Source organism: Mesocricetus auratus, unplaced genomic scaffold (assembly GCF_017639785.1).
Source record: "Mesocricetus auratus isolate SY011 unplaced genomic scaffold, BCM_Maur_2.0 Super-Scaffold_100007, whole genome shotgun sequence".
Classification (NCBI taxonomy): domain Eukaryota; kingdom Metazoa; phylum Chordata; class Mammalia; order Rodentia; family Cricetidae; genus Mesocricetus; species Mesocricetus auratus.
The window spans coordinates 54,755,615-54,771,697 of record NW_024429191.1 but is presented as its reverse complement, the minus strand read 5'-3'; the positions used below and the strand labels follow the sequence as shown (position 1 = coordinate 54,771,697).

At 47.2% G+C, this 16,083-nt stretch overlaps 1 protein-coding gene across 1 annotated transcript in view; it reads left to right on the top strand.

The window, feature by feature from the left end:
- Nxn (nucleoredoxin) overlaps positions 1-16,083 on the top strand; it is a 146,179-nt gene that overhangs the window by 108,908 nt on the left and 21,188 nt on the right. Inside the window, exon 2 of the mRNA XM_005067376.4 lies at positions 15,738-15,855. Within this exon, the coding sequence (XP_005067433.1) occupies positions 15,738-15,855 (118 nt within the window). The remainder of the gene's footprint in view (positions 1-15,737; positions 15,856-16,083) is intronic.

The following is a 16,083-nucleotide window of genomic DNA, read 5'->3' as shown; positions in this document are numbered from 1 at the left end:
CTGTCTTGAATTTCATCTTTTCCACCCTGTCTTCTAGTTTCCAAACAATTTACCTCCTCCCTCTCTTTCTCCCTGCTGTTCCTTATTTCATTGTGCTGTGGAATCCTTTCAAGGGCTGGTAGAGGGGAACAATGCAGGCCACAGTCTGTTTCTATATAAAGGCATCTTGGGACGTGGTGATCGCAGCTTCTTAGGATGGGACACAGCTAGCCCATGGCAGTATGGCTGATGCTGCTTTCAGAGCTGAGGAGGCGCCTAGCATGCTGGCTTCCCAATGAGGTGATATTACCATCTTGGACCAGTTTATAGAAGGCCGTCCTGTGCCAGGCTCCTTGCAGACCCAGCATTTAGGACTATCTTTGATCTCCTTCCCCTCAGACTGGGAATTTCTCACATCATTGTAAAGGTTTCCTCTCCTTGTCATTTGGCCCTGGCTCAGTGGGGACTTCCTGAAGCAGGAAAGTGGTAACAAGGGATTTATAACTGGGCACTCAGAAAGTTCTGCCAAGAAAACAGAGCCCTATAAGCAGTCAGAGAGGGGAGAGGGGATGGATTTTATCCCCTGATGAAATAACAATCAGGAAGGAAATTGGAAGGAGCCCGGCGCTGAGTGCTAATGGCTCCATGGTGGGACAGGTATGGGTGGCGCTGAAGTGATAAACATCGCTGCCATTCACACAAACCACACTTCCTGCTCTATTTTCATTTTGGAGAGCCGACATGGAAAAGCTGGGCCTGCTGGCTTGTAATTTATAGCATTTGGTTTAGGAGGCGTTATGCAATCGCATTCCTGATCTGCTGGAAGCTGTACAACTTTCTGAGGCTATCTGCTCGATTTCTGTTTTGGATTGCAACTTAGTGAGTAGCTGTTTAGGAACCATGATGAGTGTGTGAAACACAATAGTGGCTCTCTTCGCTCTCCTGCTTGTCTGTGGAGTCACGTGTGAGAAGCGGCTAGCACACTCTGTTGGCCTGAAGACATCATCTCCGTGTTTCTTAAGTCCCTGCCACAGAAGGCACTGACGATAGAGGGTTTGCCTCCCTGCAGGTACTCATTCAATGTGGACTGAAATGGACTTTCGGTTGCAAGCCCTGCATGGTGGTGGCCATGTTCTGAAAGGATGAGATTCCCTCTTGCTGTTGACCTGGCGTATCACATCTAAAAATTCCCTCACTTCAATTTGTCCAGTCAGTGTCTTTCTCATCGGTGGTGGACTGGCTGATGGGCAACAGTGTATGAGAAATGCACCCTGCAAGTACTGGACTCTTTGAAGGTTCATAGAAGGAGTGTGAGGCCCTAGCTTGTCAGTCTGGTGAGACCTGAAGAGTCTGGGAGAGCCCTGTTGTCCTGTCTCCTGTGCTAACACTGTTTCTGAGAGGAAACAGATGGGTGTCTGTTTTCAGACACAGAAAGTTTCTTGGTATGATTTATTTTTCAATTTAAAATGCTAACAAGGGGCTGGAGAGATGGCTCAGCGGTTAAAAGCACTGACTGCCCTTCTAGAAAACAAAGGTTTGATTCCCAGCACCCATATGGCAGTTCACAACTATACATAACTCTGGTTCCAGGAATCTGATGCTCTCTTCTGGCCCTTGGGCCACCAAGCACACATGTATTTCTTAGACATACATGCTGGCAAAACACCCATATACATAAAATAAAAATAAATTAAATCTTTTTTTTAATTTATTTATCTTTATTTTATGTGCATTGGTGTTTTGCCATGGGTGTCCAGTCCCCTGGAAATGGAATTACAGACAGTTGTGAGCTGCCATATGGGTGCTGGGAATTGAACCAGGATCCTCTGGAAGAGCAGTCAATGTTCTTAACCACTCAGCTATCTCTCCAGTCCCCAAAAATAAATTAAATCTTAAAAACAAAAACAACAGCCGGGCGTTGGTGGTGCACGCCTTTAATCCCAGCACTCCGGAGGCAGAGGCAGGTGGATCTCCGTGAGTTAGAGGCCAGCCTGGTCTACAGAGCAAGTTCCAGGACAGCCTCCAAAACAATACAGAGAAACCCTGTCTTGGGAAAAAACAAACAAACAAACCCCAAAACAACAACTAACAGAAAAGCCTCACTGGCCCATTTTTTTTTTTTTTTTGCAAAGTCTTTTTATCTGCTCTGGTAAACGATTGCCTTATACCTACTGTGGTGCCACAAGGGTGGAATCAAGTGGGGGTAAATTGGTTCCATCCACCACCTTCCAGATAAGGGGGAACAGGCAGGAAGTAACCTTGCCTGGATAAGGAGATCCCCAAATCTGCAAGGTATGGTCCTTCTTCAAAATGGTGTTCCATCCTTCTTAACTTCCTTTCTGGCACCTACCCCCCTGCCCCCTGTGATTTTTTTTTTTTTTGAGACAGTGTTTCTCTGTGTAGCCCTGGCTGTCCTGGAACTCGCTCTGTGGACCAGACTGGCCTCGGACTCAGAGATGCGCCAGCCTCTGTCTCCCAAGTGCTGGGATTAAAGGTGTGCACCACCATACCAGTCTTCTGCCAATCTCTTTTGTTTCAACCTTGTGGCCCTGTCAGAATCTGGTATAAAAAATCTCTCTGGGTTATGACACTAACAGTGTGAATTGAAAACAGGTGACATGTCTTTCAAAAGAGGGTACAGACCAAAGTTCTCGTGTCTAAGCAAAAGGGTACTGCTTGGTGTGAGCGTGGGGAAACAGGAACACTTCCCGTTCTGTCAGCAGATTCCCAGTGACAACAAGCCACAGAAACTCTATCACCCACTAGACGTGACTGTCTCTGGGTTTGGGACGCCTATCCCTCAGATCGGCTTTTGTCCTGATGTCAGAGGAAACTCACAGCTATTTCCTAAGCTCTTTCAGACTGTTATTAAAAGGGTGTTTCAAACCACTCTGCCCAGTGGAGGTTTTGAGACCAGATGGGCTGTAGGCAATCCCTCTGTCAGCTTGTGGGAATTGCAGCCTGGGGAAGTCCGGCCACTTCCCCTAGGCTGCATCTGCGATGCTGGCTGGGAAGATCCTGGAAGCCATATGCCCCTTTGTAGTCTTAGAACACTGAGACTCCCCAGTCATTGAGTCATTCAGGCAGGAAATCGAACAGCTTGGTAAATGGTCCCTTTAAACAGTGCTGGAAATGATGCTGTATTCCAAGCATTAGGCACCCGGTATTCCATGCCAGCCCCAACTAGAGGAATTCAAAGGGGTTTTGAATTCTAGCATTTTGATTTTATTTTTCCCGAGAAAGGTCTTCCTATAGTCTTGGTTGTCCTGGAACTTGGTTTGTAGATCAGGGTGGCCTCAAACTCACAGAGATCTGCCTATCTATGCTTCCTAAGTACTGGAATCAAAGGCATGTGCCACCATGTCCTAGCAAATTTTAGCACTTTTAAAAGGACCTTTAGCCTGGTGTGGTGGTGCATGCCATTGATACCAGCACTCTGGAGGCAGAGTTAGAGGCCATCCTGGTATACAAAGCAAGTTCCAGGACAGTCGCAGCTATTAGAGAAACCCCGTCTCAAAAAAACAAATAAGGGGGGTGCGTTTATAATTGTTGATGAAAACCAGTCTGATTTTGGGCCTGCTGGTGAAATTTGGTAACTAAGCTGCTTTTCGTGTGGGTCTTGAATTCCAAGGAGAGCTATTCTCAGGGTGTACCTCACTTCCTTAGTTCCCTCTGCCTAGCTCTTCCATTTCTAGGATGCAGACTCTTTCCCAAGTTTATGCTCTATCCTTGCTAGTATCACCAAGCCGGATATGATATGGGATCCTATTCCTATAATCATAGTCCTTGGGTTCTATAAAGTACATAGGAGCTGGGACAGAAAGATCTCAAGTTCAAGGCCAGTCCAGGCTACAAACAAGATCTTGTCTATGCAGCCGATGCTGCTACTGGGCAGCCTGCACATGCAGGGCTCCGAGCCACCAGAGGTCTGCCTCTTTGTTCTTTCAACTTCTGATTCCTATCTGTCTGGTGCCCATCAGATCATGTCTCTGGTTGTGGCTGCAACTAGTGACCCCATCTTAGTGATTTAGGAGGAACAACAGATTGGAGCCAGCCTGGAAAGAATCTTCATGTCTGTAAAAAAGCCAGAGTTTCCCTGCATGGGCTGCAGTTTCATCCAGTGGATGCTCTTTGCTCCACTCAAAGCTATCACCTTCACCACCACCTCCTCCGTGTTTCTAAAGGTAGGCTATTACTGCATAGCCCGGCCTGTCTATCAGGCTCCCTTCCTCTTGATCAGAATTCACGTGCCTACCCACTAGCAGGAAGTCCCTCATAAAGGGTCTGTATTTGAGTGGGTGATGCTGGGTCCCAGGTCTGGCAGGGCCAGTGCACTAGGGTGACCTGAGCACAGTCTAGAACTGCATCCTCAGTGCTTTTGAGTTTGAGGACCACAGGCTCAGTGCCCTAGCATGGATTTCTGAGTAGACCGTGTGCTGGAGACATTTCTAAGCATTTCCTGTGTGTGGCCTGCTCTCTGGTTGGACTAGAATGAAGCATGGGAAGGATAAGTAATTTTCTTCCAAGGAGGAGAGACAGGGTCCAAACCCTAGAGCCTGCGTTCCCATTCCCTGCCCTCTGGCTCCTGCCTCAGTGTAGCTGAAACACAGTGATCCCTTTGGAGCAGGATGTAAGGGGTGGCCGTTGCTAAGCATGGTGTGCAGCCCTTGCTGGCACCTTGGACTGAAGCGTGACTATGGAGCAAAGCTTTCGGTGCACCAGCGAAGTGTGGGAGACTGGCTGCCACGGGCAGGTGAGAGATGGAAGTCGCATGTGAGGTTCTGCCTTCTCTGCCTGCAGTGGTCGGTTGTGGAAAGTGTCTTGTAAGAAAAGCAGCGCTTTGAGACTTCGGTGCTTACACCCCAGGCAGAAAGGACTGGTGTCACCCTGCCCGTGTGTCTGAAGAAATTCCAAGTAGATACAAGGCCTAAGAGGTCATGTCCTTCCTTCCCTCCCCACCAGACTGGGAACCTGCTGCCGGCATGGGTGCCAGGCCGAGGTCAGAGAGTACATCATATGTTTCCAGTTATGGTCTATGTGAAATGGCTGTATTTTTTTGTGACATCATCATCAATTCCTGCCTTCCCTTCCTACCCCCCCCCCCACCCCTTTTGGTGGTTCTGGGGATAGAACTCAGAGCTTTATGCTGGCCAAGCAAGTGCTCTACCACTGAGCTACATTCCCACTTCTCATCTTTATTTATGACACTTATGGGGTTCTTCCTGTGTACCAAGCTGTGCTCTAAAATCCTAATTCCCACAGTATGGTGTGAGGCAATATTATAATCCCCGTTTTTCTCTGAGGGAACAGAGGCTCTGAGAGATTACCCACCTAGTGTATCACAGCACCAAGATTTGGGCCCAGGCAGCCTGGCTCCAGCACACATCCCTGACTGTTTACTATTCCACAGTGCCTTCCCACAAACAGGGTGCTGACTAAAGATTTGACTGAGGACTAAATCAGCCGTGGATGGTGGCTCCAGTGACCCTTCGCCTTTTCCAGTGGAGGTGGTCATGTGCTGGTGACTTATTTAGATGGGACGCTCTTCCCGGCATAGTCACTTCCTCCTTCTTGTCTCTTTGGCTTGTTTCTCTAGTAGGTGGCACCATCAGTTTTATGTTGTGTGTGTACATATTTAGTCAAAGCCCCCCATAATCTTATTATGTACTGGAGATGGGGGCGGGAGGATCTCAAATTCTCAGATAGCCTGGGCTACATAGAGAATTCTCAATCAGCCTGGGCCACCCAATGAGACACTGACCCCTCCTCCTCCTCCTTCCAGATCCTGTGCTGCAGTTGTGCATTGGGGGCTGCTGAGTTCAGGCAGTGGTGGATCTGACCAGCCTGGCCCAGTCTGCATGCATCTCTTCCTTGCTTTTAGATGCTGTTTTGTTCTCTGGGCCAGCCCCAGGCAAAGGAAGGATGGGAAGTGGTTAGGATATAGGGGCAAAGGCATTATTCGGTAAAGGCAAGGAACGCTGATCCCACTGGCATTTGAAACAAAAATCATTTATGTGTGATTCAGAGAATGTTCCCCACAAGGAATTAGGGGGACACTGGGTCATGAAGCCATTTAAACAGCCTGATGGGTTGCTAGGCAACTGGTCTAGCTGACCAAGAGCCCTGGCATCCGTCTGTCCTTCCTTCTATTCCATTCCTCCTTCAGTTCACCCGCCTTTCAAAGAATACGTAACGCAGTCCTTGACCACCAGCTGCTCAAATTCCAGCCACAGCCCAGATCACAGCCTGGGAATCATGCTGTAGGAGCAAAGGGATAACAATCTGGTCTGAACTCTGGGCCTAGAACAAAGTCTCCAGGAGCAGTTAGAAGGTGGCGTGGGGATAGCAGCAGCACCATCTATGTGAGGCAGCTGTGAGCCTCCATTGATTACACATCCACTCACCTGGGCCAGGCCTTCCTCTGAGAACTCAGAGTAATTCACCACAGTCTATGTCTACAGGTTCTGTTAACCCATTTTACAGATGGAACCACTCAGGGAGACATTAGCTATCTTGCCCTGAGATCATTGAGCGGCTGAGGCTGACTCAGCATCCCCGCTTCAGAGCCTGTAAGGTAGGTGGGAGGAGGGGGAATTTTACCTCTGGTTGTCTTTAATGGCTAGGGGTGTGTTTATTTAGGAAGGTGGGATACATCTAAGGACCTGTGTTTGAATACCTCACACGGAAAGGGTGGTTTTTTACTGCACTCAGCATGGGCAGGAAGGACAGGGGACGTTTGCCTGAGAAGGCTACAGCTGACTTGACCATGCAGCTTGCTGATTAATCCTACATCTGTGTTAGCTTTGGCTTCATCCCACAGACTTGCAGCAGCTGTTGAGAAATAAAAGCTTTAGCCCCTCTGTCAAGTGCAAGAGCCTATCCTCAGCCTGGGAGCAGATCTGGGATCATACTGTGGAGCTGGGCCTTCTCAGAAATCACCAAGTCGTGTTTCCCAGAAACATCTTCGGCGCTGGCTAATGGAGTGGTTTAGATTAGCTCTGCTTTCAGCTCTCATCTTTACGTTGACCAGTTCCGGGCCTGTCCCCTGTGATAGTTGCTGCGTTGCTTCATGGCTCACTATCATAGATTTTCTGGCCAGCATCCCTGGGCTGATAGTTCCAACCACAACCTTGGAATCAGAACCTGCCATCAGGACCACGATTGGAATTTTCTAGAAACTGGATAGCCTGTTTGGTCATCCCTTGTGATTTCTGCCAAGTTGAGCTAATGTTGCCTCTTTGTTTCTTTCCTGTGTTGCCTTTTGTTTCCTTCCTTCTGAATTTGGCAAACTGATCATCAATATTTGTTCATTTGTGGGAGGAGTAAGGATCAAGCCTTCAGGTGGTGTATATATGTGTGAAAGGAGGGGTTGCATGTGCCTATGTAGGTACACGTGTGTGTGTGTGTGTGTGTGAGAGAGAGAGAGAGAGAGAGAGAGAGAGAGAGAGAGAGAGAGAGAGAGAGAGAGAGAGAGCATATGTGTGTGCACAAATGTGCCTGTGTAGGCCAGAGAAGATGTCAGGTGTCCTGCTCTGTCATGTCTCACCTTATTTTCTTAAGTCAGGGTCTCTCACTGAGCATGGATCATGAGGTTTTTTGACTAGGCTGGGTCAATGAGACCCAGTGATCCTCTGTGGATCCCCATGCTGAAACTACACGTGCCTGGAGTCCCAGGGATGCTGGGGATCCTCTCTCAGGTCATCAAACTTATGCAGCAAATCCAGTGAGCCATCTCCCCAATCCTAATCATTAATATTTTAACATTAAATCTCTAAGTGTTCAGGGTTTGCTGTGACAAATTCTATTGCAGTCACATGGCCTTTAGGAAACTGGAAGAAAAAGATCCTATGAGTGGCAGCTGCCATTGGAATGAACCCTGGGTAGACTCTTTGCCAAGATACCAGAGAGAGGGCAGATGCTGGTGTGAAAGTCTCCTGCACTTTCCAGCTGCAGCAGTGACCATCAATGTGTGACCCTTTTTAAGATTCACAAGTTGCACTGGGGATGTGGCTCAGGGCACTGTTGTCTGACATATCCAAGGCCCCAAAGTATGGCCCTCAGCACCACCTTAAAAGATTAAAATGCTTACTTTGCTGTTGATCAGTTCCAAAAATCTGAACCCAGTGGAATGTGAGCTCTTGCCCTCCATCCAGTCTTCAGGTTCAAAGGCAGCTGGATGGGAAGAGCCTGACTTGTTGCCTCCTCCCTCCTACTCCTTGTCCCGCTATGCCTGACTGCTTCAGATTGTGCTGTTTCCATGCTTTTAGGCATGCGAGCCAGAGGCAGGAAACCAAGTAGGAATTCCTTCCAGAGTCAGATGTGGTGTTAGGGTTCTCTTAGCAAAACCACGGAGACAAAAGCCAAAAGGATTCCAGCAGGGCCTGAGGACACACGCCTGCCTGTAGGCCCAGCTACATGGGAAGATGAGGCATGAGATGATGGCTTGAGACCAGAAGTTCAAGGTTAGCCTGAGCAACATAATATCACTGTTTTAAAAAGTAAATCAGTTGGGCAGTGGTGTCCCAGGTCTTTAATCCCAGCACTCAGGAGGCAGAGGCAGATGGATCTCTGTGAGTTCAAGGCCAGCCTGGTCTACAAAGTGAGTTCCAGGACAGCCAGGGCTATAACACAGAGAAACCTGTCTCAAAAATAGATAGATAGATAGATAGATAGATAGATAGATAGATAGATAGATAGACTCTCTCTGCCTTTCTCTCTGTTTCTCTTTGTCTCTCTCTCTCTCTCACACACACACACACACACACATATCAGAAAATCAGAAATTAAGGCTGAGGAGTTAAGAGGTAGCTGACATAAAACAGGGCCTCCAAGTGTCTGGTGTTGCATAAGGTACTTATGGCAAAATAACCACTTTCGGAAGGATGCCTCCATTCCCTAAGCCGTCTCATTCACAGCCTACTAACTGTGCAGTTGATTGATTGACTGTAAAACAAAGCTGACAAGGAGACGTGCTTTGAAGGGGATGCTGACAAGACAAGGGGGAAGTAAGCATAAATTGGATTCCAGCATTAATGAAGCATCCCATGTGTATCCCGCTTCTAAAATTAAAGTGTTTCCACATGTGACACCTTCCTTGGGCTTATACACCCTGCAGTGTGGCTATGATGTGCTCGGAGTAAGGAGTGACCTGCCCACTGAAGTGTAGTGAGGTTCGGGGCCAGGAGGTGGCCTGTTTTCTTTCCATGCTGACATGTTTCCTCCCCAGATGAAACTTTTAGATGATGAAGTGCTGATGACTAAATCTGGGGGTTCTGGGACTTGGTGGCAGAGCACTCACTGGGTTGTTTTTTAAAAGGTATACTTAGCTCGCAGTGCTGAGTTATCTAGGTACCATCTCTGCCCTAAGACGAATGGTGGTCTGGATGCTGTAGCCACTCATTAGCCTGAAAAGGACTCGGGACTCTGGCAGCAGGACCTTGGTGTTTGCCACCCACTTCACCATGCTGGCAGCTTAGGTTTCAGGCAGGTGCAGCTTCTGTTGGACATTTGAATGGTGGGTGCAAAGGTAGTTGGTGTCACAGCTCTCCCTGTTGTCAGGGATCGTACAATGTGAAGTCTTTTTTTTTTTAGGGATTTTTTATTTACTTATTTTTATTACATATAAAGTGTTCTGTCTGCATGCATGCCTACACGACAGAAGAGGGCACCAGATTTCATGATAGATGGTTGTGAGCCACCATGTGGTTGCTGGGAATTGAACTCAGGACCTCTGGAAGAGCTTTCAGTGCTCTTAACCTCTGAGCCATCTCTCCAGCCCCCTAATATGAAGTCTTTTAAGACATAGGGTCTTTATTTGGGACCCACAGACATGCTGTAGTTCTGTAGGCCCCACTAGTGAGTGGATTTCAGGATTCATGAGTTCTGTGATACCACACACCTACTTTCTACGTGTGCCTTCCTCCCTCCCTTCCTCCCTCCCTCCCTCTTTCCCTTCCTCCCTCCTTCCCTCCCTCCCTTCCTTACTTCCTTCCTTTTTGAGACTGACTGTTCAGGAACTCACTTTGTAGACCAGGCTAGCCTTGAACTCACAGAGATCACCTGCTGCTGCCTCTCGAGTGCTGGGATCAAAGGTGTGTGCCACCACCGCCCAGCTTGTCTGTACATTTTTTTCTACAATGGAATGTATGTGTGACACCCGCTCCCATGGTTAAGAAGCCTGTTTTCAGAGGCCTCTGGGAAACCCTTAGTGGACTTTAAGGCAGAGTGAATGATTCCTGAAGCACAAACTTTTCTCATATTCATTCAGTGTGACAGAGCCCTCAGCATAGGCAAAGATGACTGCTTCAGCCTAAGGGCCAGCTTTCTGGTTCAGGTGTCAGGGGTGAGGAACTGGAGAGATGGCACATTGGTTAAGAGGGTGTCGTCTTCTAGAGGACATTGAGCACCTACATTAGGAGATCCACAACCACCTGTACTCCAGGGCATCTGATGCATCTTCAGGCCTCTCTGAGCAACTGCACACAAGTATTGTACATAAGCATGGAAGGAAGGAAGGAAAAAGGAAGGAAGGAAGGAAGGAAGGAAGGAAGGAAGGAAGGAAGGAAGGAAGGAAGGAAGGAAGGAAGGAAGAAAAGAATGGCTGGAGACATGGCTCAGCAGTTAAGAGCAGTTACGAGGAACGGGTTTCAGCCGGGCGTTGGTGGCGCACGCCTTTAATCCCAGCACTCGGGAGGCAGAGGTAGGTGGATCTCTGTGAGTTCGAGGCCAGCCTGGTCTACAAGAGCTAGTTCCAGGACAGCCTCCAAAGCCACAGAGAAACCCTGTCTCGGGGAAAAAAAAAAAAAAAAAAAAGAGGAACGGGTTTCATTCCCATCAACCACATGGCAGCTCTTAACATTCTGGAACTCCAGTTCCTAGGGATCTGGCACCCTGTTCTTGTCTCCAATAAATAAGTAAAAATTTTAAATATTAAAAGATAAAAGGTCTGAATGACTGTTTCTGGGCCTTCTGCGCTGTTTCCAAACTGAGTAACCTTGATCCACAGCCTGAGAAAGTCTGTGCCAAGCCATGGACAGAGCTCACTGATGACTAAGTTCCTAAATAGATCATTGTCATAAAATTAGACCGTGATGAGTTAGACTATAAAAGGATCAACTTTTCAGTGTTCCTTTTTTTTTTTTTTTTTTTTTTTGGTTTTTCAAGACAGGGTTTCTCTGTGGCTTTGGAGGCTGTCCTGGAACTCGCTCTGTAGACCAGGCTGGCCTCGAACTCACAGAGATCCGCCTGCTTCTGCCTCCCGAGTGCTGGGATTAAAGGCGTGCGCCACCAACGCCCGGCTTTCAGTGTTCCTTATAATCATAGAAGCAACAAATGTTTCCCCTAAGTCAGTGCTCCTGTTCTTGGAAACAAAGATCCAACAATCAATGGAAACACCAGCCATGACCTGCTACCTTCCTACCCTCCTGAGACCCAAGGAGGAAGGAGCACTACCCTCTAGGTAGGAGGGAGGACAATGGTTATTGGAGTTCTTAGTTTCCCATGGTGATATGGGGTGGAACAGACTGCACTGAGTCCTTCTCATCTAGCAGAGGCAGCAACTCTACCAAACACTGAGTGCTCAGGTTGCCTGGACACTGGTGTTGTCACTCTTTCTTTTTGCTATCATTATTAGTTTTTTTTTTACACCCCTCCCTCCGAATAAGCTCCACAAGGGTAGGGCTGGGGAGATGGTTCAGCAGTTAAGAGCACTTGCTTATTCCTAGCACCCATGTCAGTCAGGCATCTTACAACCACCTGTAAGTCCAGTTCCAGGAGATCTGATACCCTCTTCTGGCTTCCAAGAGTACCCGTATACATGTGACACACCTATGCATAAATTAAAATAAAATAAAATACTAGGTTCCAGTTGGTCAGTTAGTCAGTCTGCCTGCCTGCCTGCCGGCCTGTCTGTCTACCTACATACCTACCTACCTGTCTGTCTATTACCACTGAGCTACACCCCTGCCCCTATTTCCTTAAAATAAATAGGTAAGGACTAGGGCTATAGTTTTTTTTAAAGATTTATTTATTTATTTATTTATTACATATACAGTGTTCTGCCAGAAGAGAGCACCAGATTGAATTGTAGATGATTGTGAGCCACCATGTGGTTGCTGGGAATTGAACTCAGGACCTCTGGAAGAGCAGTCAGTGCTCTTAACCTCTGAGCCACCTCTCCAGCCCGGGCTATAATTTTTACTGCATCCCCTCTGCCTTTTGCCTTCTGCCTTTTGCCAGGTTCCTTGGACTATAGGTGGCCTTCTCCGTGCATGTAACTTGATTTATTGCATGATAGAAGTCTATGTTCCCATGTCATTCATCATACATGTGTGCTTGTGCATGTGCATATGTATGTGTGTATGTGGGCCATTCTTCTAAGCACCTCTTTGCTCTTTCCCTGCAAATATTTGTTTCTGGTCCCTACAAGTGTCTGAAATTGTTGCTCCATTTCTATTTTTTTTCTTCAAGACAGGGTTTCTCTGTAGCTTTGGAGCCTGTTCTGGAACTTGCTTTATAGGCCACCACCTGGCCCATTTCTATTCTTTTTTTTTTTTTAAAGATTTATTTATTTGGGGCTGGAGAGATGGCTCAGAGATTAAGAGCACTGACTGCTCTTCCAGAAGTCCTGAGTTCAATTCCCAGCAACCACATGGTGGCTCACAACCATCTACAATTCAATTTGGTGCATGCCCTCTTCTGGTGTGTAGACAAAACTGTATCTGAAATAAATAAATAAAAACGATTTATTATGTATACAGTGTTCTGTCTGCATGTCTGCCTGCAGGCCAGAAGAGGACACCAGATCTCATTACAGATGATTGTGAGCCACCATGTGGTTGCTGGGAATTGAACTCAGGACCCCTGGAAGAGCAGTCAATGCTCTTAACCTCTGAGCCATCTCTCCAGCCCCCCATTTCTATTCTTATTTATCATCTTTTTCAACCATGAGAGCAGAAGCTCTACCAGGGCAGTAACTTCATCTGCCTTGTTCTTTCTTTTGTCTCTTGTGTTTAGACGAGACCTAGCACATAGTAGGCACCCAGGTTATCTACATAGTGAATCTCAGTAAAACACAGAAGAAAACCCAATGTGTTGTTAGTTGTATATGAGCTGACAATGTATTACTAGGTGTGTATGTGCTAACATCAGTGAGTATAAGATAGCTGTGGGTGGGTTTTTCTGTCCTACCAGCCAATTCCCAAACAACCACATGGAGACTATTAATTATAAGTGCTTAATAATTAGCTTAGGCTTGTTACTAACTAGCTCTTACAACTTAAATTAACCCATATTTCTTATCTACCCTCTGCCACGTGGTGGCACCTTCTTTCAGCACAGCACCTTCATCTTGCTTCTCTCCGAGCCTGCTTGAGATTCTGAGACTCCTCCCCTTCTTCTTTGTGCTCTCCTTTTGTCTGCAAGTCCCGCCTAACCTCTACCCGTTCAGCTGTTGACCTGTCAGCTTCTTTATTAACCCAATCACAGTGACATATTCACATAGTGTAAAGGCATATTCCACAGATAGCAAGGAAAGTGAGGTGTACCTCTTCTCTATCTGATCGGAAAAACTGGCATCAGTGATAACATTGGCAGGGGAGCTAAGAAACAGGCTCACCCCTTGCTGCTGGTTGGAGTGGAGGATGGGCTCGGCTTTCCCAAGCAATGGATCCTGGATTAACTCTTTTCGTTTTTTGTGATTCGATGTTTCCCAATTTTTTGAAGTGACTACTTTTTCCCTCTCAAGAATTACAGTTTCAACAACAAAAAAATTTAATTCAGCGATTTTAATCTTCCTATTTAAATTTTTTCTCCTTCCCTTCTTTCTTCCTTCCTTCCTTCCTTCCTTCCTTCTTTCCATCTTCCTTCCTTCCCTCCTTCTTTCCTTCCTCCCTTCCTTCCTTTTATGTATGTGGGGGCCAAAGAGACTGTGCGTGTATGTGTATCCACAGGAAAGAGGGTATTGTGTGCCCTCCTCTCTGCTCACTTATTTCTTTGAGGCAGAGTCTCTCTGTATACCTGGGGCTTGAGTTTCAGCTAGCTGGAAACCAACTATCCTGCTGTCTGCTCCCATTGGAACTAGGGTTACAGACATTTATATAAGGACAGCAGACTTGTTACATGGTACTGGGATCTGAACTCCAGTCTTCATGATTGTGGAGCAAGTGCTCTTAACTGCTGAGTTGTCTCTCCAGTACACAACCCTCCCCCTGCCTTGGACACCTTTAAGTAACCTGGTTGGACTCTGCCATAGCAAAGTTAAGTTACTGATCCCAGTGGGATGTCTTGTTTATTTTCAAATCTCTAAAGAATATTTCACAAATATGCTGGGTGCTGGTCAAGGAGGCAGAGACAGATGAACCTTAGATTTCCAGGCCAGCTTGGTCTATACAGTGAGTTCCAGGACAGTCAGGGCTATTACCCAGAGAAACCCTGTCTCAAAAATAAAGAGAAAGAAAGAAAGAGAAAAAGGTCTCATCAAGGGCTAGCTAGGACTGGCATAGGAGGATCAGAGTTCAAGACTAGCCTGTGTTTCATCACTAATGCTAAGTCAGCCTCAGCTACATGGTGAGACCTGGTCTCAAAACAATAACAATAGAAGGATGCTTGATCTGAGCCCAGGGTCAGGCTTCTGTGCAATGATGCAGTGGTGGTCCTGAAGCTGTGCACAGCCACTCACAGCCATTCTTGTTAAGAGGAAGTTTTGTGAACCTACCAGAAATATGGAGCCGGTAAACAATCGAGTTTGGCCACCCAGTTTGAAGCAGGGTCCAGCAACCCTTCTGCCAAGTCATGCGTCTCTATAGGCCGAAAAGCCTAGAGTTTCTTGGCAGAGACTCTGCCTGCAGTTGCATTAAATCCTATCAGAGCCCCAACCACTTGCTCCTTACCCTCTGCTGGGTGCAGCTACCTTCTGGAACCTGTTGCCCTCCGACATGTCCCTGCCCCGTTTGGCCAGTGGCTACACCTCCCTGCCTGCACTCCCAGGCCCCCAGAAGGGAGTCCTACAACCCTCATGCATCTGTCTTTTGCTTCTTTCTGTTTGGAGCTATGTAGTTAACCCAGCATTTCCCTTCATGGTTTTGGTGCTACGGCTTGATGGTTACATTTCAGAACATGCAGCAGCCCACCGAAAGGGTGTTCACCCCATGGCCATGAGCAAGCAATAGAGCCTGTGAAAATCTGGCTTTTTCCAGGGCTTTGATGTTCCCAGGTTCTCAGCATCTTTCTTAGACGTAATAGTTCTCCCTGCCAATGTCAACACTCTGCCAGCAGCCTAGAGGCTCTTTGGAGTGGCACTGAGGGCTGAGACTTGGAGCAGGGTTTTTGCCTTCATTCAGCAAGACAAATGGCACAAGTATATAGCAAAGTGTTATTCCAGTCACAGGCCTGGACAAGTGCAGAGAGCCACGCATTTTAACGACTTGCTTTTGTTAGGAAGCCTGTCCCTTCCTCCTTGGCTGGTGACTGGCTGCTGCTTGACGCCTGCTGCTGGGTGGAGGTGATTCCCTTCCTTCCCAAGTCACCTGGTAGAGGTCCCATTGCTGTCCAAAGATAGCAATTCTTTATTGTGACTTTCAGGTGTTCCCTAGGGACCAGTAAGAGACTAAATGTCCCCCTATCAACCACTTCTGTCACATCATGAACCTTTCTAGGCCTCTGGGTCCCCCCACTCATCTATTCCTGGGGCTGAGAGACTTGAAAGAACTCTGCAATTAATTTGGTTTGACTTTAACTACGCTGTACTTTTCTTTTTATAGCTTAAACTTTGGAACAAATACCGAATCTCCAACATTCCGTCACTAATATTCCTAGATGCTACCACGGGGAAGGTTGTGTGCAGAAATGGGCTCCTGGTGATCCGAGATGACCCAGAAGGTAAGTTGGGTGTGCCTGACTCCTCCCCACTACCCCACCCCCACTCTACCCCCTCCTCGACACCAGTACTAATGAAGTACTGTAAGTTTACATGGCTAGAGAGTATGGTCTTCATGAAATTACTGTATTCTCCAGGCCATGGTTAAGATTTTTAAAGGCTTAGAATGTCCCTCTAGGGGGGCATTAATTCTTGGGCCAAAGCAGATGGGATCTGGGAAGGAATGTTCA